We start from the raw sequence: 22,190 nt of genomic DNA, 5'->3' as shown, positions 1-22,190 counted from the left end.
GTCTTTACCAGGTTTGCACACACAGTAGCTGGTATTTTGGCCCATTCCTCCATGCAGATCTTCTCGAGAGCAGTGATGTTTTGGGGCTGTCGCCGAGCAACACGGACTTTCAACTCCCGCCACAGATTTTCTATGGGGTTGAGGTCTGGAGACTGGCTAGGCCACTCCAGGACTTTCAAATGCTTCTTACGGAGCCACTCCTTTGTTGCCCGGGCGGTGTGTTTTGGATCATTGTCATGTTGGAAGACCCAGCCTCGTTTCATCTTCAAAGTTCTCACTGATGGAAGGAGGTTTTGGCTCAAAATCTCACGATACATGGCCCCATTCATTCTGTCCTTAACACGGATCAGTCGTCCTGTCCCCTTGGCAGAAAAACAGCCCCATAGCATGATGTTTCCACCCCCATGCTTCACAGTAGGTATGGTGTTCTTGGGATGCAACTCAGTATTCTTCTTCCTCCAAACACGACGAGTTGAGTTTATACCAAAAAGTTCTACTTTGGTTTCATCTGACCACATGACATTCTCCCAATCCTCTGCTGTATCATCCATGTGCTCTCTGGCAAACTTCAGACGGGCCTGGACATGCACTGGCTTCAGCAGCGGAACACGTCTGGCACTGCGGGATTTGATTCCCTGCCGTTGTAGTGTGTTACTGATGGTGACCTTTGTTACTTTGGTCCCAGCTCTCTGCAGGTCATTCACCAGGTCCCCCCGTGTGGTTCTGGGATCTTTGCTCACCGTTCTCATGATCATTTTGACCCCACGGGATGAGATCTTGCGTGGAGCCCCAGATCGAGGGAGATTATCAGTGGTCTTGTATGTCTTCCATTTTCTGATGATTGCTCCCACAGTTGATTTTTTCACACCAAGCTGCTTGCCTATTGTAGATTCACTCTTCCCAGTCTGGTGCAGGTCTACAATACTTTTCCTGGTGTCCTTCGAAAGCTCTTTGGTCTTGGCCATGGCGGAGTTTGGAGTCTGACTGTTTGAGGCTGTGGACAGGTGTCTTTTATACAGATGATGAGTTCAAACAGGTGCCATTCATACAGGTAACGAGTGGGGGACAGAAAAGCTTCTTACAGAAGACGTTACAGGTCTGTGAGAGCCAGAGTTTTTCCTTGTTTGAGGTGACCAAATACTTATTTTCCACCCTAATTTACGAATAAATTCTTTACAAATCCTACCATGTGAATTCATGGATTTTTTTTTTTCACATTCTGTCTCTCACAGTTGGAGTGTACCTCTGGTGCAAATTACTGACCTCTGTCATCATTTTAGGTAAATGGTAAATGGCCTGTATTTATATAGCGCTTTACTAGTCCCTAAGGACCCCAAAGCGCTTTACATATCCAGTCATCCACCCATTCACACCCTGGGGCGCACTGACAGAGGCGAGGCTGCCGGACACTGGCGCCACCGGGCCCTCTGACCACCACCAGTAGGCAACGGGTGAAGTGTCTTGCCCAAGGACACAACGACCGAGACTGTCCAAGCCGGGGCTCGAACCGGCAACCTTCCGATTACAAGGCGAACGCCCAACTCTTGAGCCACGATCGCCCAGGTGGGGGAACTTGCACAATCGGTGGCTGACTAAATACTTTTTTGCCCCACTGTAAGTGGCTTTGTCATGTGGCATGCATCAGAAACTACTGATCTACTGTGATTTTCCTGCAAAACCCTCTCTAGTGTTTACAGAGAATGGTCCAAAAAAGAAAAAAGGTCCAGTGACTGGCAGTTCTCTGGGTAAAATGTCTTGTTGATATCAGAGGTCAAAGGAGAATAGCCAGACTGCTTTGAGCTGTCAGGAAGGCAACAGTATGGGTATGCAGAAGAGCATTTTTGAATGCACAACATGTTGAACCTTGAAGCAAATGGACTACAGTAGCAGACGGCCACACCAGGTGTCATTGTTTAAAACTTTGCACTAAAAATCCAGGTAGTTATGAAGGCAAACGAGGCTCCAGTCCAATACTAGCAAGGTGTACCTAATGAAGTGGCCAGTGAATGTATATTTATAGAGATTAGGTCATAATTAAGTGAAGCAGAGAAAGTTGGCTGATGCATTCAGTGGCATTTTTGGTTAAGCTACTTTCCCTGGAATTTCCTTGGCTATAATCCATTACCTCCCAAGAGAAAGACATTGTGCTCTCACATAAATACAAACAGATGCATAAAGTACATGTATACATACACCCCACAGGGTTTTCTTAATGTAGTTTACAGAACTGCGTCCCATTATGGCTCTATCTTATCGCATTAGCAAGAACACAAGCTTTCCACACACGTCATGTGACCAGAAGTCACTAAACTCAGGAGTTCGAGGTTTTCACGGCTGTAGCGTTATCATGACGTTGTCATGGCTCAGCATGAACATACTGAGCTGTGTGTGCTAAACTGGCTGGCGATCTGCTGACCAGTCGTCCCACCACCAGGCACAGCTGACTGCAGTGGAAATGCAGTCTGGTACATGAACGTGTTCTTTGTTCGTTGCAAATATGATTAAGGTTGGAATGTGGAATTGGTGATTGCATGCAGGGCTCCGTGCTCCGGCTGTAGAGTCATTTAACTGTGGAGCAATAAAGTCGAGCTTTCAGTATGACACCATTGAGACGGTGGGGAAAGACTGGCCTGAAATGGTGCTACACGTGAGTTACACAGTCAACAAGTCAGCAGCCAGAGCACAACAGGGAAGTGGGTCAATCAGCTGAGGGGCTCTCTTAGCATCTCACTGACACCCCCAAGTGTGTATGTCTGTGTGTGTTTGAGTTCAATTTGTTAGTCCGGGGAGGATGAAGAAATCTGCTGACATGCCATTAGGGAAGGCCCCACCCAAATATTAAGACCCATAACACGTGCAATGAAACACACACATGCACAAATCTCACAAACATATGCAAATTACACACACATAAAAGCATGTAAGGTGTATGTAATGAACACCATCTGCAAGGGAAAAACTTAGGAAGGGTGGATATGGAGAAGGTGTGCAGATATCTTTGTGTATGTGTTCCTGGAGTTAATCCAGGAAACTCTTTTACCCACTTCCCGTCGTGCATTCCCTCGTTTCTTTTCTCGATGATGCTGTTATTGTGCATAAACTCGCCGGGCACTGAAGGAGCATTTCTATTGTGTTCTAAAAGTAACCAAACCTCAAAACAAACACTAAAGAGCTAACGAATCAGAGTCAACGCAAAGTCTTGAAGCTAAGATACTTCTTTACTGAAGGAGCTAAAGCAGCTACTCACCACGTTTTTCCAAACTGGGGCAAAAACAAGAGTAACATTTTGCAAGTTTTGCTGTGTTTTTGAGATCATCGCTGGCTGGAGTGGGGATGAGGAGTTGGGACATGGGCAGAATTTTTAAGTGTGTGCATGTGTGCGTGAGCGTGTTTGTGTGTGAGCACGTGCGATTACTCCCAGATGTACAGGACATGGGTGGATCCCCCAGCTGTATGCAGTTCACAGAGAGACAGTAAGATGACGGATGAAATGACACCATTTTCACCCTACAGCTGTCTGCCTCTCCCTGTTTACCTCAGCTGACTGTTTAAGTGCAGTGCTTGGATCTACTTTATCTTGTGCTCAGATCTTTTGCCTTAACACTCACTCACTCTCCTCAGCTAAGAGCTGTAATAAGCAGATATCAAGTTAGATTGTGTACTTAGAGCATTGTGAATAAGACATAACAACCTTTTTTTTTTTTTGATGAAAAGAGAAACCTGAGTTCTCTTTATACAGCCTGTTGCACTCACTCAGCCTGGGCTCCATGTGAAAACTTTCCATAGCTCCTCAAACTGCTTTGCCTACATAGAGATTTTCGCTTTGTTATTTTAGATGAGGCACATAGTGTTAGATAGAAAATAAGGCTCACAGTTAGTTAAAACAGAACATTCTTGATTAGTAGATCCCTTAAGTAACTTAGGCAAAATTTCTGTGTTAAGAAAATAGAGTGAAAGCAGGAAATACTGGAGAAAATTCCCCCTGAATATATCTTTTTTAAAGCAATCTTTGGCTTTCTAGTCTAGATTTTCACAAAAACAAAATCATTCCACTCCTGTCAGCACTGGCTCTTTGATCACTTGCAAAATTATAACCATTTCCTTCTGTTGGAGATTTCATAGTTCATGCTTTTCCCCCTCTCACCTCGATTATTGCAGTTCTTTTTGTGTAGTCAAGCCTTATCTCTCCTGCAGTTTGGAGACCATATCACCCCTGTGCTGGGCTCTCGTCACTGGCTACCAGTGAAGTATAAATATTGGTTTTATGATTTCTTCTTTTGTTTTTAAAGCTGTGGCACCTATTGATACACCGCGATTTAATTGATATCAATAGTGATCCTGTTTATCAATACTGATACTTATGAATACTTGTATTGATAACATGCAACATAGGCAACATAGCTGTGATTTTAATAACATCATATGGCTGGTTTTGCAACTCTTGATACAAACCGAGTTAAGCACAACTTTGCCAACTTTCAAGGTGACTAGAGAAGATGATAATATTTGAAGACATTGAAGCGTCAGCAATTTTTGAAGTGTGATAAACAACTTTATTGCTTGACGAGCACACTTCGGCTAGTGGTCTTCATCGAGGTCATCATGTTCTCACTCTTGATGAGTTAGCAAGCTAATGTCAAGCAGGTATTGAGGTTTCTTGCGTGGCGCAATGTACACATTGCTTGAGAGTTGTGTGTTTGAGTATTTGTGTTTGTAGACATATCCGTCAATTCTGATCAAGCTACAACAGCAGCAGTATACTAGCAACCAAAGTAACGAAAAATAGCTTTTTGCCAACTGGTGCAGAAATACTGATTTTCCCCTCACGACCATTGATTGCCAGATGGTTGCAGACTGGTCTCTAGATCAGTGTGACCAGGGCCTTATTCAACTGATTCTACATTGTTACCATGATTGTCCATTTTATAGCAATTCACAGTTGTTAGCTTTTGGCTCCTGACCATACAATACTTTAACAATGCAAAAGAATCTAACTTGACTAGTTGTGTTTTTTCCTGCTTGGTATTGTTTACCAGTTGTGGACAGGTTGGTCTTGACTAAGCTAAAGCTTTAGAAGTGAAGCCTGATTAATTATTACTGCCTTTGTTACTTATTGAAGTTCAAGCTCTGGCTGCCGGGCTGAAGTCTGCATACCTTTAGCTCTACCATCACTCTGGGTTCTTTGCTAGCTTTGTGTTAGCATGCTGTCTTTGCAGATGCTTGCAAAGAGCTGATGTTGAGTTAGCAGCAGTGGAGTTGTTTTTGTCCTGGACTTTTCTACTTTACCATCACATTCTTGTCCTTCTGTGCAATAAAGAAAATAAAGGTTATGTACACATCTCCACTCCTCAGAAGTTACAGTCTGCTCAACCATTTTCCTCCTCCAACATATTTTAACAATGACTGCAAATGCTGAAATTTTTTAGTTTCACAAATCCGACCCACATTAGAACTGGCGAGCTCTGCTAGAGCAAGCAAGCTGCACAGCTTCGCATTTACAGAATCTCATATTTGCAAGTGTCTTGTTAGGTTGCTGGTGTAACTTGTTTTCCACTGCTATCTATCTGCAGGCTAGCTGCTTTTTTCAATAAAAATGTTATGAAGAGACATTTATTCCAATCAGATGTGATCGCTTGACTGGCAGCTTCATTATTAGAGGATAACTTGTAAAACATGAATTATGTTAGAAGGGTAGAATATTATAGATGAATTGATTGGCTTTAATACTGACAAGCTTTTCTGCTACCTACTTATTTCGATATTTCGTTATTTCTGCTGTGCCTAGCCAATCAACTGCTGGAAGTGCTTTAATTTACTACTCACATGGGTGAGTTTAGACCCGTTTTTTATCAGAGCACCCCTAAAAAAAATATTAATAGTATTAATAACTTTTCCCCCTAACTTTTCCATTGATGACAGTACAGGATAGGATGAAAACAGGTTTTATGTCCAGTATTGTTGATGTCATGATGTTACAGTGCGCTCACACAGAGGTGTTGCTGCTTCAACAGCGTGGCTTGTCATTAATCGCTTAATAAGACTTTCATTGCTGCGGCAGAAAGAAGACGAAGATGACACAAATCAATGATGCAGATTTAAAACACACTTTAACTGGAATATAGCAAAAGTTCAAACTCTTCTCATAATTGCATTGTTATGCATATAAAGTGCCTATTTTGTTTAAATTGTTCTCTAAATAGTGTTAATATTAGCTAACGTAGAGTAAAACATATTTGGAGTTGCCAGCCGAGGAGCTGATATACTTTATTACTTTTGTTTGCTAAAAAATGTTCATTCCTGTTCTGATCGAATTGGGCTTCAGTGTTTGTTTACAGTACAACTCCAGATCCAGGTGACAGCAAGTTAAAATGATCTTACCTGTCTATGTCCAGCAAAAGCCTGTATTCAGTTTTAATATTGCTATAAACTGATAGTGATCCGTTTATGTCTTTTATTCACTGTAATGTTTAGCTTTTGGGTGATAGAGGAGTATAGAGAGGGAAAAAAGGGAGAGAGCAAAATGAAAACAGCAAAGAGAGAGAGCAAAAAGAAACAAGAGTAAATGTAGACAAATTCACCCAAAATTATAAAGCTGTAGCTTCTGTTTGCCTAGCTAGTTGAGTGAAGAGGATGGACAGGAAGAACGAGGGAGCAAATCGTGAAGTTAGCTGGGGAAAAAAAAGTTATTTTTCTCAAAGTAGTTTTTCATGTACTTCATGGATGCTTTGCATGTTTTGCAGTAGGACACTTAAAAAACGCCACTGGACATTGTAAACAGAGCGTATTGATATGAATGGTAGCATTTTACAGGACTCATACCACTGTAAACATGGCATGAACAGGATGGTTGCCACTACACTGATGTGACAGACTATAACACTCTTCTGCTATGCTGATTCGGCATAATAAAGGAAGGGTTTGTGTGAACTGGTAAAAGAACTTTGTTACCAATTTGCTTCATGTACAGGTCTGGGGTGATTTTCCAGTGTCTGTACTGAATATTGCTACTTTATGTGACCGATGATTTGGTGGGCTGCTTCTATGTGATTAAAACACTGCATGTTTTGTGTATGTTTCTCATCTTGTCTCCTTTGGCACAAATGGTTCCTTATCTTCTTTAACTAAAGGCTCCACCCTAAAATAGTTTGCATTTGAAGGTAACACTGTAATGTGTATCTAAGTAAATTTAGGTTTGTAAATGTGAAAAGGGTTGATTACATTTGTAAACAGCATGTTGCATTAATAATAATTACTAGGAACTGCTGACATTATGATTGGGAGCTGAGCCCCCCTAAACTTTTGAACCTAGAATCACCCCTGCTGTACAACATATGTAAGTTATTTCTTTTTCATTATATAGTATTTTTTGCAAAAAGGTGAAGTCGTGTTACAATGTGTGCTTGGATTTGTTTTGCTAAGGGTCCCATGAATGTACTACAGCATGAAAAATTAAACCAATGAAGAGGTAGAGCCCTCGTTTGCCTTTCAGATTGCATCTAAGGTGTGGGCTGCCTCTCACATCCTATGAGCAATCAGGGAGCAACATTCAGCACAAATTTAAATTAATTAAACTGGGAATTAACACAAAAGTGGCAAAACATGGGAGTGTCGCACTGGGTTGTGTTTAGCCTGCAGTCTGATTGTTGACTTTTTGGTAACTTTCAGGTTATTATTGTTCAAGAAAGAGACATTATCCTGGAGTGTCTCATGGAGGTTTTCCAAAATAGAAATACTCAAGTAAAGTACAAGTATCTTCAAACTGGGCTTGAGTAAATGCACTGCGCTACTTTCAGCTGCTTGTTGGAGGGAGAAGTAGACAAAGAATCAAAAGCATTTGGTCTCCAATTGAGCCTGAGCAGGAGGGGAGTGAGAAAGAGAGATGACCCAGTTCTGTTTCACACAGTACTGGTGCCAGAGGCAGAGAGACGGTGGAGGCTGGGGTGCACGTGACGGGACTGGGCTGGGCCCCGGTCCACATGGGAAACTCACAATGTCTCGTTTGTTTTAAACGACTGCGCTGCTGGAACTGGTCTCCCTTTTTCCTTACTGTCTGTTGTCTGCTGTGAAATGTGGAAATGATTTTTGTCTTTGGCTCATGTCCAGATTCTTTTGGGAAAGATGTATCCCCCTCCTACCCTTTTCTTCTGTGCCCCTATCTCTGTTCCATCTTCATCTTCCAGGCCTTCACCTGATAAGAGTAAATGATTGTGTAAACTCCTTGGGACTTGTAAGGAGAGAGTGGAAAAAAGAGGGGTTAGATAAAGCAAGCAGTCGGCTCTAGGGAATTTGATTTGAAGGGAAGGAGAGATGAATAGTCTTGATGGAGGGACTTTCTTTACACTCTGTTATTTATTATTAGCCTTTTAGTTTTAATTCTAGGCTGTAGTAGCTAGTGTGGAAATCACCTACTGTGTTCCACAGACACACCCTTGCCAGCCAGCCAGCCTCCGGTGGCTTTAGGGATGATGATCTATACCCTAGATTGTGGATTATTAAGAAAATCGCAAAAGGTAGCAAACTGCTGATGGTAAATGTGACATTTTACAGAATAGCAGTAGCATCGGTAACTAATGAGCCGGTGATCATATAATAGAAGCAACAGACTGAATTTTCTTGTCCTTGCTTGTGTCCGTTGCTCTCCATAGCCGCCCACACAACTTTAAAAGGTTTTCCAGACCTCTTCCCTATCTCTTGTTTCTTTCTTTCTTTCACTCACTCACATACACACACACACTCACACAGACACGCGCACACATACACACACTCACAGAGACACGCGCACACATACACACACTCACGAACAGTGCACCTGAGAGCCAGACCAATTAAAATGCCAGGAAAATACAATGCATGCTTTATGGAGTGCGTTACCGTCTGCTCTGCAGGCCCTTTATCACTTATAATCTAAGTGTGTTGTAGATGTCATGTGAGATTACATTGAGTTTGAGCGTTTGTGTATGCCAGACAGCCATTCGCTCACTCACTCAGGATAATGTTCATATTCTGTGATTTTAAGCTCCAGCTTCAACCTTTTTCTTTGGCCTAATCTTACAACCTGTCTTTTTGCTTTGGGTTTAAAAAACATCACCCTTTTACCTCTGCAGACTATCGCACCGGGCCGTGCTTTGCCTCAGTAAATAACCAGATGTGTCAAGGACAGCTCACGGGCATTGTGTGCACAAAGACTCTGTGCTGCGCCACAGTGGGACGGGCGTGGGGTCACCCCTGTGAGATGTGCCCAGCCCAGCCTCACCCCTGTCGAAGAGGGTTCATACCAAACCACCGCACCGGGGCATGCCAAGGTAAAGTCTATTCCTCTGTGTCTCTGCCTCCCAGTCTGTTTTCCTATCTTTCTTTTTCTCTGTTACTCTCCCTCTACCCTCTGCGTTCTTTGAGTAGTGTGCTGCTGCTGCCATCTTTTCCTTTAACTCCTTCTCCCTCCTTGTCTGCTTTCACCCCCCTCCCTCTGTCACCCTCTGAGCTCTGCCCACCATCCCTTTTCCAGAGGATTAGCTCTAATTGGGTTAAATTGGGGTGGGTGGCAGTGCCTCCCACATGTGTATGGAATGCCCGCAGACGCCCGCTGCGGCGGGACTGTCAGAGTCAGTAACACGGGTCAGTGGCGGTGCCACGTGGGAGAGCTCATTTCTGGTAAGACGGCCCTGTGTCTGCCTGCTCCAGACCCAACAACATCAGAACCTCCGCAGGGGAGGCGGACCTGAGCCAGGACCCAGAGGAACATGGAGTACTCTGAGACAGCATCAGGTCACAGCCTCCTGTAGGTTTCCAGCCTGAGACCTTCGTTTTAGTCTGTCACATTCATTAAATGAATTTCATTTAATCATCAGCATCACTGACAAAGTAACAGATTAGAAAGCTGCACAAACCTGATGGTCCGGGTCACCTCACAAATGGCGTCATCATGACCCTCCTTTCAAGCAACATCTTTATGTACATTAGTCTTCATGTGCGTGTGATCATAAATGTATCGAACCTGATGCTTTACAGTCAGCCTTTTTTTTTTTCTATATTCACTTCATTCCTGTTTTTTTTACCAGTTTGGTTGCAGTTTTTGTTCATTCTGCTGGAGAAATTCCTCTCCCCCTGTTTCTTTTCGTTTGTCATACTGTTGATCTCAGGAAAGTCAGAGAGAGACTGTAAAAACAGACCCATGTACATCCAAGGCTGTTCACATTTGTGCGTTAAACTCAGTCAGCATGTGTATTAACTTCCTGCTCCTCTTCTAAGTTTATTTTACCACAATAATGTCTGTGTTAGAGTATTAATTCTGTGATATGCATGTACAGATGTGGATGAGTGCCAGGCCATCCCTGGCATCTGTCAAGGCGGAAATTGTATCAACACTGTTGGATCGTTTGAATGTAAATGCCCCGCTGGGCACAAGTTCAACGAGATCTCGCAGAAATGTGAAGGTAAGCAACAGTGAAGCCATGAACTGTCTGGTTTTCGGTGTCAGCTTGAATGACAGAGTAGACCTTCGGATATTTTTTAAATCCGTAAAAGTTGAGACAGTTAAAAGCCACATCCGCCAAGATGTGGTTAACTTCACCTCAGTCGTGGTAGTCTGATTATTACTTTGTAAGGAAAGACCACACATAAGCCACATTTTTGCCCTTCCCTTGAAAAAAGCCTAATTAAAGCAAAGCAGCGCTCTGGTTTCTCTCAGTAACCCCATGTAACACTCAATTTTGATGTTTGAAAGAAATGCTGATGAATTTTGAAAAGAATTTTCCCCCTTCTATACAAATGTTAAAGCTAGACTATGTAAGTTGCTGCTCCAGACTAACTAAGTCTGGTATGGACATTAGATTTGGGAGGCTAATATTGTGTTTGTTTTATTGAAATACTCATCATTAACTTACGTCTCTTCTTTACAATACTTCTGTTTTATTGCTTTGAATGTTTCACCTTATTAAAATTCGTTATTAGCATTAATTATTGCTGTCAGTTGTAATCAACATGGTTGATCTGCACCATGAATCCTAATTAGACTCAGTTTCAGGATTACTTGATAAAAACACGTTTTTCTCCCTCTGCTGTGGGACTCACATGGATTTTAATGCTTTTGCTGGAAAATTTTTACTACTCGTCCACAAATATAGGCCTAAATCGATCCTGCGAAATGTATTGTCTGTTAGGCGTGTATGTAATAATTTCAAGGCCTAAGCTCAGAGAAAGGTAAAGGTAATCGGGCACTTCTTTACTTTATGTGTGCTATTTTAATGCCCAGAAATAATTACTGGAAAACTTCTGCACTTTGTAAGAAATATTTCAAATGTGTCGAAGTCACAGCGCTATTCCTGCAGACTTTTGTGCTCCATGGTGTGCGTTTGGTGTTTAATGGTGCTAACAGAAGAGGTACGGAGGTCCCTGGATTTGATATCCTGTGACAATGCCTCATTTCCGTTGTTCCTGCCAACGCATGCTCTAGTTTTGGAGAAATTCACGTTTCAAGATAGTTTTCACTTTCCTCTCCTCTCCTCTTTCGCAGATCTGGACGAGTGCTCAAACATTCCAGGTATTTGTGGTGTGGGTGAATGCTCTAATACTGTCGGCAGCTACTTCTGCAAATGTCCCCAGGGCTTTTATACCTCAGTGGATGGATCCAGGTGTATAGGTGAGTCCACCTGTCCGCTTTTCCACTCCAAAGAGCTGCAAGTTTCATTGCGTGTGATTTGCTTGTGTTCATAGTTGCAGTCATTATTAGGCATGACAAAATAGGAGACAAAGCAAAAGATGCTGCTTCATTCTCTTTCCTTTTTCCACTCTATTTTGGTTCTTCTTGGCACTGAAAGCAGAGAAAGGAAGCTCTCCAAAGTTCCAGCTGGTAGAATTTAGGTCAATAGTCACTTGTTGAGTTAAACTCTCTTCAAGCTGTGGCGAGCACGTGATGAGAGAAGTAAAATGAAGTCTTATTTCCAGGTGACTTTCTACACAGCTGGAAAACGCTAAATCTATGTGCGTCTTCGTAAAGAAAACTCCTGTATGCTTCCTAGTTAAGCTCATTTTCGCCCTAAAACCAGAGCAGGAAAAAAATTAGGTCAGAGCAGCCTCTTGCACATACACGTGCATACAGCACACACGCACAAACATATGCAACCATGCAGTCACATTACTCCCCCCCAGGAGAGCGTGTTCCTGAGGAAGGAATGTCTGTGTGTTTCGTTTCCAGAAAACTTTTGCCCAAAACATTTTCGTCTGTTTCTCATGCAGTCGCACTTCTCGCCCGACCCCCTTAAGACCTCGTGGTTGCTTGCGAGCAGTTCTGTGCCTGACATCTTGTCGAACTGGAGCAAGCGATCTGTAGTTTAGGCTGTCATTTTCTCCACATGAAATCTGCCCCGGATGGTCTGGGTGTGAAACAAAACATGATATATTTATGTTAATGCGCAACTTGAGTGTGAGTCATGCTGGCACACAGTGCCAAAAACTGCAGGATGAAGGAAGGGTTCATATAAATAGGAAATGAGGACTATTGGAAGTGGCTTCCACCTTCCAAATGATGGAAAATCTGAAGCAAAAACAACAATTTTTTTTCTGATTGTACTCTTGCCAATTTGCTCAACACGCAGACAGCACATGCCATATTCCATGCGGCGCGGTTAGTTTAACCGACTTTCTGCTGTGTCGTTTCCCACAGATGCTCGTGGTGGGTATTGCTACGCCAGCCTGCTGAACGGGCGCTGCGCCAACCAAAATTCACAGCTGTTGACCAAAATGCAGTGTTGCTGTGATAGTGGACGCTGCTGGTCTGATGGGTCCACCCCTGAAATGTGCCCCATTCGTGGAACAGGTGCAGTCATTCACATGGCTTAAGTATTGTGATCTTTGTGGCATTGTTATTTAATTATACTCAAAATCAGTGCTCTTAATAAAAATGTAATAAATCTGTGAGAATCTATGGAGATTTACAATGAAAACAACAAAAACAAACTTTACAAAGAATAAAATGCAAGTTAACAAACAAACTCACTTGTACACACATATTCGCACACACACTAGACAATTCAGAGCTAACCTCTATCTGCTTTTCAAATATGCTTGTTATAGAAGAGCACCAGAAACTGTGCATTCAGATACCCAGTGCACCGATACCTGATCGTGTCCCAGGGAGCCCTGACATACCCAACATCTACCCGGTTCCATATCCTGGGCCTGACATTCCTCAAATTCCAATCAAGGTCCCTGTCCAACCTGTGCAGCCTGATTATCCTAGACCACCTGTAGAACCTATACCTATACCTAGGCCAGGTATGTCCCAGCTTTCTGCCCGTGATTGCTTCATGTTTGCATGTTCAACCTGCAATTGATCTTGGATTGCCATCAACGTCCAACTTTTGATATACAAACAACCGGTACCGTTGAACTAAAAAATGAATGGCAGTGAGTGTCCTTTCTCAAAGAAACCATCCTTACACAACTGCATAGTAGTATTTAGAGTTATATTAAACATGTCCAAAATCTTTGGCTTTAAAAATTCCGACATACTGTTTTGCACAACTATTATACTACTGCAGTGTTGAGATTTATCTGGCAATGTAAAACTACATATGTGTAATATGCCAGAAACAGGTGTGTTGGCTACACTTCCTGTAAATTAAGATGTTGAACTAAACAAAAATAAGATTTTTCGTTATATTACCTCACGTTTTGACGAAAAACGCTCGCGTGATTTTGTTCTATCAGGTCCCGTAATTATCCAAACCCAGAATATCACCAATATGTGCCAGGCCTTTCGTAACCTCTGCCTGAATGGCAGATGTATCCCCACGCCAGGCGTTGGATATCGCTGTGAGTGCAACATGGGCTTCAGGCTGGACAGAAGGGGAGAGTGCATCGGTGAGTTCTGACGAGTTTTCTTAACACAAAACTCAAAGTGCATGCGTTTGGCTGTTAAATTTCATGCTTGCTTTCCAGATGATAACGAATGCGAGAAGAACCCATGCGCGCACGGAGAATGTGTGAACACAGACGGCTCTTACATCTGTCAGTGTCCTGCTGGATTCCAGTCGACCTCAACCAGAACCGAGTGCCGAGGTTACACATTTACATACATGCAACATATGCGCACTTTAAGAGTGTGTATGTTTATTGTGCTATCTGTTTCTTTTTTCCCTGCCAGATCTGGATGAGTGTGTGGCCAATGGTCGTATTTGCAACAATGGCCGCTGTGTGAACACTGAAGGCAGCTTCCACTGTGTCTGCAATGCTGGATTTGAAATTTCTCAAGATGGCAAAAACTGTCAAGGTCTGTTAACTTCTCATGTTGGTCACTTACTACTCTATGGGGTAAAGATTCCTTTAGTATTTATGACAAATGGACCATGGATATGTTAGAGGTGGTGGAAGCATGAACCATAATGGGTGAAATCATGCACAATCACTGAAAATAATTATTACTAGAGTAAACCTCTAGTGTTACTAGAGTAAACTAGGGTAAATCATTTAGTTCCTCTTTGTCCACAGACCTGGATGAGTGTCTGATCAGGAACATGTGCCTCAATGGACTGTGCATCAATGAAGATGGGAGCTTCAGATGCATCTGTAAACCTGGGTTCTATCTCGACACCAGCGGACGCATGTGTGTAGGTACGTTTGTCCAAAAGCCCACAAAGTGAAGCATCAGCAGAATGTATTTTGAATAAGATATTCTCTTGACTGCATTTTCGCCTAGCTTGGAGGATGACTACCTCTCTGGCATGTTAATAGCTCTGTTATATGACTCTTAACACACAGGGCAAAAAATCCCCCTAAAAAGCCTTGGAAAAATCCCTTTGCTTCCTTGCACGCCAGTTGGACATAGTTGGATAGTTGGGACCCGCCTGTTTTGAGATTTCAGCAGACAGCCTGCCCTAAACTTGTTGAGTGCAAAGAAGAAAAAACGATTTGGCTTTTTCTTGTTACGTGCTTTAATATGCTGTAATAGCCAACAACTATTGTATATGCCAACATCCGAAGCTATGTCGAACCTTAGATGGCAACTAGAGTTTCATGGTCTCAGACACAGACGTTTGATTTCAGAGACACTGACCTGGTTAAGTCATTACAGAATAAATAAACAGGAGAGTAGAGTGTGGCTGAAATGTGCTGATCTATGCAGCCATTAATGAAATGTGTAGTCTGAAGGGGCCCTGGGGCCTCATTGTCTCTCTCCGCAGTCTGTCTGTCCTCCAAGACACCCAAACAGAACACACACATACACATCATACACATACGTTCATAAACACAGACTTCAGCATGCATGCTTTATCATGGTGCATGCTCGTTATCGTAATTATTGTAACACAGTGAGAAAACAAAGAGAACACAGAACGTTTTCTTAGCTGAAGTCAAAGCTGAAATTTTAGGAGTTGTGGCTGCATTTTTTTAATCAGTTATTTATTTCAATCTGTTTTATCTTCTTACCTCGTAATATTGTGAAGAGAAAGGTATATAGTTTGATATAGATATATACAGAAGTGTTTTTTCTTGTCTCTATTTGTAGACATCGATGAATGTGAGACTCCGGGCATGTGCATGAACGGCCACTGTGTCAACACTGAGGGATCCTTCCGCTGTGAGTGTATGGCCGGGATGGCAGTGGGCCTGGATGGACGGGTCTGTGTTGGTGAGTACATGGAACTAGAGTGAATTGCGTGATCAAGAGTCAAGAATAATCCCACCATTTTTTTCTTCTTTTTTTAAAAATAAAGCAAAAAGTTGAGTTTGTACAATTCTAATAAGTCAATATTTGGTGTGACCATCTTTATTCTTCAACACAGCCTGAACTCTCTTATTTAGCTTTCTTGTAATCTCTTTGAGTAATCTCCAGGAATAGTTCTCTGGGCTTCTTGAAGGACATTCAAAGCTCTTCTTTCAAAGTTCTTCCAACTTTTGGACTGTACTGTCAAGATGATCCCACACTGTTTCAACAGCTTTGAGGTCCGGGCACTTGGGAGGCCAATCCATGACTGTTGTACCTCTTGACGTTTGTACTTACTGATGAACCAAAAAACCTAAAGTTTCAGATTTGTACTCATCACTCCCAAATACCTGTTGGTCTAGATTTTTGGTCCAGTTCTTGTGTAATTTGGCATACCTGTACCCCTTCCTCAATAATGACTTCTTGACAGCCACCTTTTCACTGAAGTTGTTTCTGAGGAAAGTTCATTCACTTCCTCAAGTTTCTAAGAACATCTGCACAGCATACCAAGATATGAAAAGTGCTTGGCTATATATGGAAATCACCTTGTTGGTGAAGAATAACAGTTTTATACCCATTAAACTTTACTATCTTTCACTTTTTTTGTAGATTGTATATTTGATAGACTGCTAGTAACAAGGTGCATAAAGATACACTTTAAAATTGTCTCTTTGCTAAGTTGTCTGTTATGTGTAGACACAACACTGGTTCAACCCTTGAGGTGCATTTTTTTATTTCGTATGTGCATTTTCACTCGCTGGGCCCATGTCCTGGAGCTGCGGTTTGTTTCGAAGGGGACTGGCGGCGGCTCCCGGGCCTGGCTGATCCCCATGTACTACATAGAGGTGAAGAAGTGAAAGAATCGAAAAGGGGAGGGAGGCTGGGGCACGAAAACCTTGTCGAACTGGGGGATCATATACAGATAAGAATCGGAAGGAGCGTGTTTGGAGGTCCCACTCCTGAAATTCAGATACTTTATCTCCAAACCAAACAGAAAAGAAAACAACACATAAACAGGAGTGTAGAGTGAAAAAGAAGCCAATGTTCAAAGAAATCTCTGTAAGACCTCCATTAAGACTGGACAACTACTGCTCAAGAACACTTTAAAAAAAATACAAGAAATCTGGCTCTTTGTAAGAAAAATATGAAAAATGATGGTTGGCTCCAGACTTTGTACTGCACAAGTCCAAGAACAGAAAACATTGTCTGAAACTGTTTAGAGCAGACTGAAAATTTGCTTTTGATTACTTGTACATACCATGATGTCAATATTTGAAAATTTGTTCATATTTAATAGGAACAACCAGCACATTAAGAAAGAAATAAGTAAAAGAACTTTAAGTGCTTTGGCGAAGACTTCAGTACATGTGACCGTTTTAACCAACAAAGGACAAGCCGGTGATGAAAGCGTTTGTTCCACTTTTCGAAGCACCTGAAAGCACAGACTGAACATACTTGTAAGATGGGTTAATCCCACAACTGTCTACAGATGTTTACCAGCAAGCGTACATATTTTTTCCCATTCTGTGCTAAAATTCAGCAAAGATGAACGTGATAAAGCAGAGAGTATTCACGTCATATTAACCTTTACCATCAACCTGTGCTGTTCCTGCACATTTACTGCAGTTACTGAGCACATGTTGATCAGCACTCAAAGAACTTTCTGTCTCTCCTTCTGCTCCGGTCCCACGGAGGAGCCCTTTGAAAGATGTGTTTTGCATTTTCATAAATGATATCTCTTTGTGTGAGAAATGTCGAAACGCTGTTGTTTGGTCTATATGAACATTTGTCAGAATGATATCAGTGCGAGAGAATTCCTCAAATCCCTGGATATTGTGAAAAGAGAACAACCATTTGTTTTGCCAGTGTTGTTGTTTATTGGAGCTGCGGCCTCTTTCCTCCTTTTCTCTCGCTCTCTCTCTTTTGCTTGGTCTTCGGTCTCTTTCGAGATCTCTTTCCTCATCTCGGTTTCTCACACACATGCTGTCTGTCTTATTTTTGTTTCAAACAGACACGCACATGCGCAGTACGTGTTACGGCGGCTACAAGCGAGGGCAGTGTGTTAAGCCTCTCTTTGGGGCTGTGACCAAGTCGGAGTGCTGCTGTGCCAGCACAGAATACGCCTACGGAGAGCCCTGCCAACCGTGCCCACCACAAAGCTCTGGTACGGCTATTCAAATTGCCCCAACCTTTACACATATAGAACCACCTCCTGCTGCTTGACAGATGCAAACGCAGACAGACACAGTTTGCGCAAAATTCGAAACACACCCGTTGATGTGAGGATGACCAAATGAAACACTGCATCTCCTCTGCATGCCAGCTTAGATTTCACAAAAATATGAAGTTAAGTTGTTTGACGGTGATTCCCGCAGTTTGGAAACACTGACAGCCACCAAACACACACACAAACCCATGTCCACAACCACACACACACACACACATAATCCAGTCACTTCTCATTAGTTGTGCCAATTAAGGTTTCGGTATCAAAAGATGCCAGAGCTGCACCACATTAAGAGCCTGTTTTGTACACATCTAAGCTAAATGAGAAAGCGTGTAAATGGATAATGACATGGTATTAAATGGCTTTTGGCAAATGTGATATTACTTCTGTTGCTGTTGTTGCTGCTTTTTTCAAGCAAATTGTGGTGTGTGTGTTTGTAGCCGAGTTCCTGGCTCTGTGCCCCACTGGCATCGGAACGACTGGTGATGGACGAGGTAATGTAATACATAAGCTCAAACCACTGACAACCTTGAAACCAAGTGGTGCTGCGCATATTTAAGAGGGTTTTTTTTAGAGTTTGTTGGGTTTTTTTCCTGCAGATATGTTCAGCGGTTTATTGTTTTTGCAGATATTAATGAGTGTGCCCTCGACCCTGACATCTGTCAGAACGGAGTATGTGAGAACATGCTGAGGACGTACAAATGCACCTGCAATGAAGGTTTTGAAGTAGACCTGACAGGGAAAAGCTGTGTTGGTGGGTGGACTGTTCTGTAATGTCCTTGTCTACAGCTTTGATCTCAAAAGCCAGTGTCGTCACGCGTCCCTGTCTGTGATTTCAGATATCGATGAGTGTCTGATGAACCGGCTGCTCTGCGAAAATGGTCAGTGCCGGAACACGCCGGGGAGTTTCTCCTGCCAGTGTTCGACGGGATTTCGCTTTGATCCCGAGACAGACGTCTGCGAGGGTCAGAGACCCCTTCATTCCCTTGTGCGGTGCAGTGTAGCTGCATCTGCCGTGTCTCAGATTTGTTGTCTCATTTTTGTGTCCCACAGATGTCAATGAGTGTGAGTCTAGCCCTTGTATAAATGGGGACTGTGTGAACAGCCAAGGGTCCTTTGTGTGCTTGTGTTCAGCGGGTAGCTCCCTGGACAGCACCGGGCTGGAGTGCATAGGTAAGTATTATACCAATACATTACCAATAGATTTTTTTGTGTATTTGAAAAAAAGTTTAAAAAAGGTACACTGTAGTATGGATTGATTCAGTCCTACCAATTATAATTAGATCATTATAGATGAAAAATGAAAATTTGCTTCACTTTTGCTGAACCTTAACCCAATGCATCGCCCCTAAATTAGTGCTACGCCAGTGCTTGTAAGCCAATCAGCACATTCCTTTTTTCCAACGATCAAAGGAGATTAATTGAATGTAAACGATATTATGCACTGTGTCATACTGTATATAAAGCCAAATCCAAGTTACTTCATGTAAACTGATTATCTAGTAACTCTGAGGTCTGTTTGATAAACCAGAGACTATTAAGAGCACTTGCTGGCTGAAGATGATCAATGATCGGTGTGAGGTCAACATCAACGGGGCCACACTGAAATCCCACTGCTGTGCCACACTGGGAGAAGCCTGGAACAGCCCCTGTGCCAAATGTGAAAAAGGTGGACAATCGCTGATTTTTTTAGATATGAGTTTATGTTATATAGTTTTTATTTTAACCGATGACTTCATTGATTTGGACCGTGTTATGTGCCCTTCTTTGTTTAGATCCGATCTGCAGTAGAGGCTTTGCTAGAGTCAAAGGAAACGTCTGTGAGGGTAAGTGCTGCTTTGATGCTGGGTTCTGGAAAATCAGACTTCCACTCTTATTCCTGTAATGTTCAGATTGATGATGCTTTTTTTCTCTGCTTACCTTCAGATGTGGATGAGTGTCAGGTATTTCCTGGAGTGTGCATCAATGGCAAATGCGTCAACACACCGGGCTCCTTTTACTGCCAGTGTCCTCCAGGAATGACTGTTGACATGAGTGGCAGGATGTGCATCGGTAGTAGCTGTCCTTTATACTTGTGCAATCTATAGCGCGTCATAGTCTTATATCAAATACATGTTAAATGTGTGTTTGTGACATCCAGACCTGCGCACGGAGCAGTGCTACCTCACTCATGAGGATGAGCGCTGCGGGACTCCTATCCCGGGGCGGCACCGTGTAGATGCCTGCTGCTGCTCAGTGGGTGTGGCCTGGGGCCCTGAATGCGATGAATGCCCGGAAAAAGGCACTCCGGAATTTAACCAGCTCTGTCCTCGGGGCCGAGGTTTCTCGCACAGGGGTGACTTCATTAACGGCAGGCCCTTCCTTAAAGGTGTGGCACTGTTCACAAATAGCAAAGACTGCTATTGGTTGTTGCATCAACTACCTCTCACCTGTGTCTTTAATCTCTCTGTTCTGCACCTCAGATATAAACGAATGCAGGATGATAAGCACGCTGTGCTCCAATGGGAGGTGCAGAAACACTATTGGTAGCTTTCGTTGTCGCTGTGATAACGGCTATGCTCTGGACTCTGATGAGAGGAATTGTACTGGTGAGTAGAACTGAAGCTGATTGGTCATATCATTTGGTCAAGGCATGAAAGCATTAAAATAAATTCTTAATTTATTGTTATTGTAGTTTATACAGGGTGGGCCATTTATTGTTTTTCTTGTGACATTACCAATAAGTGATGTGTCACATGGCCCTCTTCCTATTGAGAAAACAAAAGTTGTATCCAAGATGGCCGACTTCTAAATGGCCACCATGGTCACCACCCATCTTGAGGAGTTTGCCCCCTCACATATACTAATGTGCCACAAACAGGACTTTAATATCACCAACCATTCCCATGTTATTACGGTGTATCCATATAAATGGCCCGCCCTGTTCAACCTCTGATTCAACCTCTATATTTAAACAGCGAGCGTCTGTAGGGCATTTGCTTATTTAAGCGTTCTGCTTTCTTCTGATTGGCTGCCCCTCAGCTGGCTTCCACAAACAATACCCATTACTCAGGAGCAACATCTCCTCCTCATTGTAAAATAAACTCTTAGATAGTTTCTTAATGGATTACTTGATGGGCTCTGGTCACACACTGATCAGCATGTTTCAGTATTTCTCACATATATGAAAGAATGATTTACTGAACTTTTTTGACAGCTAATCTGTAATGAAAATAATCTTTAGCTACAATTAAAATTCTATTGTTGACTGGAGTATGTCAGCTGCTCCATTATGTCTCTGCAAGTCTAACCATACTTCATCAGTTCCGCTTTCTCTGAATCCCTCTGCCAGCACTAATTACAACAAAGTGTTGCAAAGACATTGCCTCCATTCATCTCATTCAGTCTAATGGGAGTCTGGCTAGCTTTGGGGACTTGTTGGAGCCGGTCCTTGCAGTCTGGTTAGCTACATTGCAACACTGTGCACACATCACTTTAGGTTTAAATGCCTTTAAGTTCTATTTCGTTATTCTGAAATAATTTATAGGCCCAGACAGAGTAAATGATATCTGGGACCCTTTAACCCCATATGAGGGAAATCCCAGCCCAAATGGTTTGAGTTAAGTGTTTCAAAATGTGGATTCAAGTCAAAAGGGATCAGACCTTTAGCTTTCATGTAGTCGACTATTTTTAAGCGTTCTGTGCTTTGATATGTTAATTTGCCCTCCGCTTAAAATAAATTCTCTATTTTATTTATTTTTTACTTATGTTACAATAAATAAATACATTAAATATGCTCTCTTTACTCGTGAATGTTAGTGCAGTTTTATGGATAATATCTAACTTGCTGCATTGTTCTGTTCCTTTCTTATAGACATCGATGAGTGCCGCATCTCACCGGACCTGTGCGGACCGGGCACCTGCATGAACACGCCTGGAGATTTTGAGTGCGAGTGCTTTGAAGGATACGAGAGTGGCTTCATGATGATGAAAAACTGCATGGGTGAGCACTGAATCCCCACACAGCAGTACCTGAGGATTCAGACTATGCATACCCCCTCATCTTCATATGATCCGGTTCAGTAATATGCAGAGACGACAGCATGCTTTCATGTGAAATCATTTCATCTGTCAGGACATAACTGAGTAATTTGATGTCCTTAACAGCTCTCTCATATACCCTGTTAAAGGGACAATGTCTGAGTGGAGCACAGCCAGGTTGAAAAGTATAGTGACGGCCTGCCACCTCCTTCACGTTCCCCCCATGGGTCATAATCTCTG

The 22,190-nt window shown here is 42.6% G+C and overlaps 1 protein-coding gene across 1 annotated transcript in view; it reads left to right on the top strand.

The window, feature by feature from the left end:
* fbn1 (fibrillin 1) overlaps positions 1-22,190 on the top strand; it is a 64,231-nt gene that overhangs the window by 8,265 nt on the left and 33,776 nt on the right. The window contains exons 8-28 of the mRNA XM_082534333.1: positions 9,105-9,302; positions 10,308-10,433; positions 11,513-11,638; positions 12,662-12,814; positions 13,072-13,272; positions 13,708-13,860; positions 13,939-14,058; positions 14,144-14,269; positions 14,488-14,610; positions 15,506-15,628; positions 17,715-17,867; positions 18,371-18,424; positions 18,559-18,684; positions 18,770-18,895; positions 18,984-19,103; positions 19,462-19,599; positions 19,706-19,756; positions 19,857-19,982; positions 20,071-20,298; positions 20,393-20,518; positions 21,784-21,912. Of these exons, the coding sequence (XP_082390459.1) occupies positions 9,105-9,302; positions 10,308-10,433; positions 11,513-11,638; positions 12,662-12,814; positions 13,072-13,272; positions 13,708-13,860; positions 13,939-14,058; positions 14,144-14,269; positions 14,488-14,610; positions 15,506-15,628; positions 17,715-17,867; positions 18,371-18,424; positions 18,559-18,684; positions 18,770-18,895; positions 18,984-19,103; positions 19,462-19,599; positions 19,706-19,756; positions 19,857-19,982; positions 20,071-20,298; positions 20,393-20,518; positions 21,784-21,912 (2,826 nt within the window). The remainder of the gene's footprint in view (positions 1-9,104; positions 9,303-10,307; positions 10,434-11,512; positions 11,639-12,661; positions 12,815-13,071; positions 13,273-13,707; positions 13,861-13,938; positions 14,059-14,143; positions 14,270-14,487; positions 14,611-15,505; positions 15,629-17,714; positions 17,868-18,370; positions 18,425-18,558; positions 18,685-18,769; positions 18,896-18,983; positions 19,104-19,461; positions 19,600-19,705; positions 19,757-19,856; positions 19,983-20,070; positions 20,299-20,392; positions 20,519-21,783; positions 21,913-22,190) is intronic.

This window comes from Aulonocara stuartgranti, assembly GCF_965226115.1.
Source record: "Aulonocara stuartgranti genome assembly, chromosome: 1".
Taxonomy (NCBI): domain Eukaryota; kingdom Metazoa; phylum Chordata; class Actinopteri; order Cichliformes; family Cichlidae; genus Aulonocara; species Aulonocara stuartgranti.
Note: the sequence above shows the minus strand (reverse complement) of the source record. Positions and strands in the feature narration are given on the sequence as shown.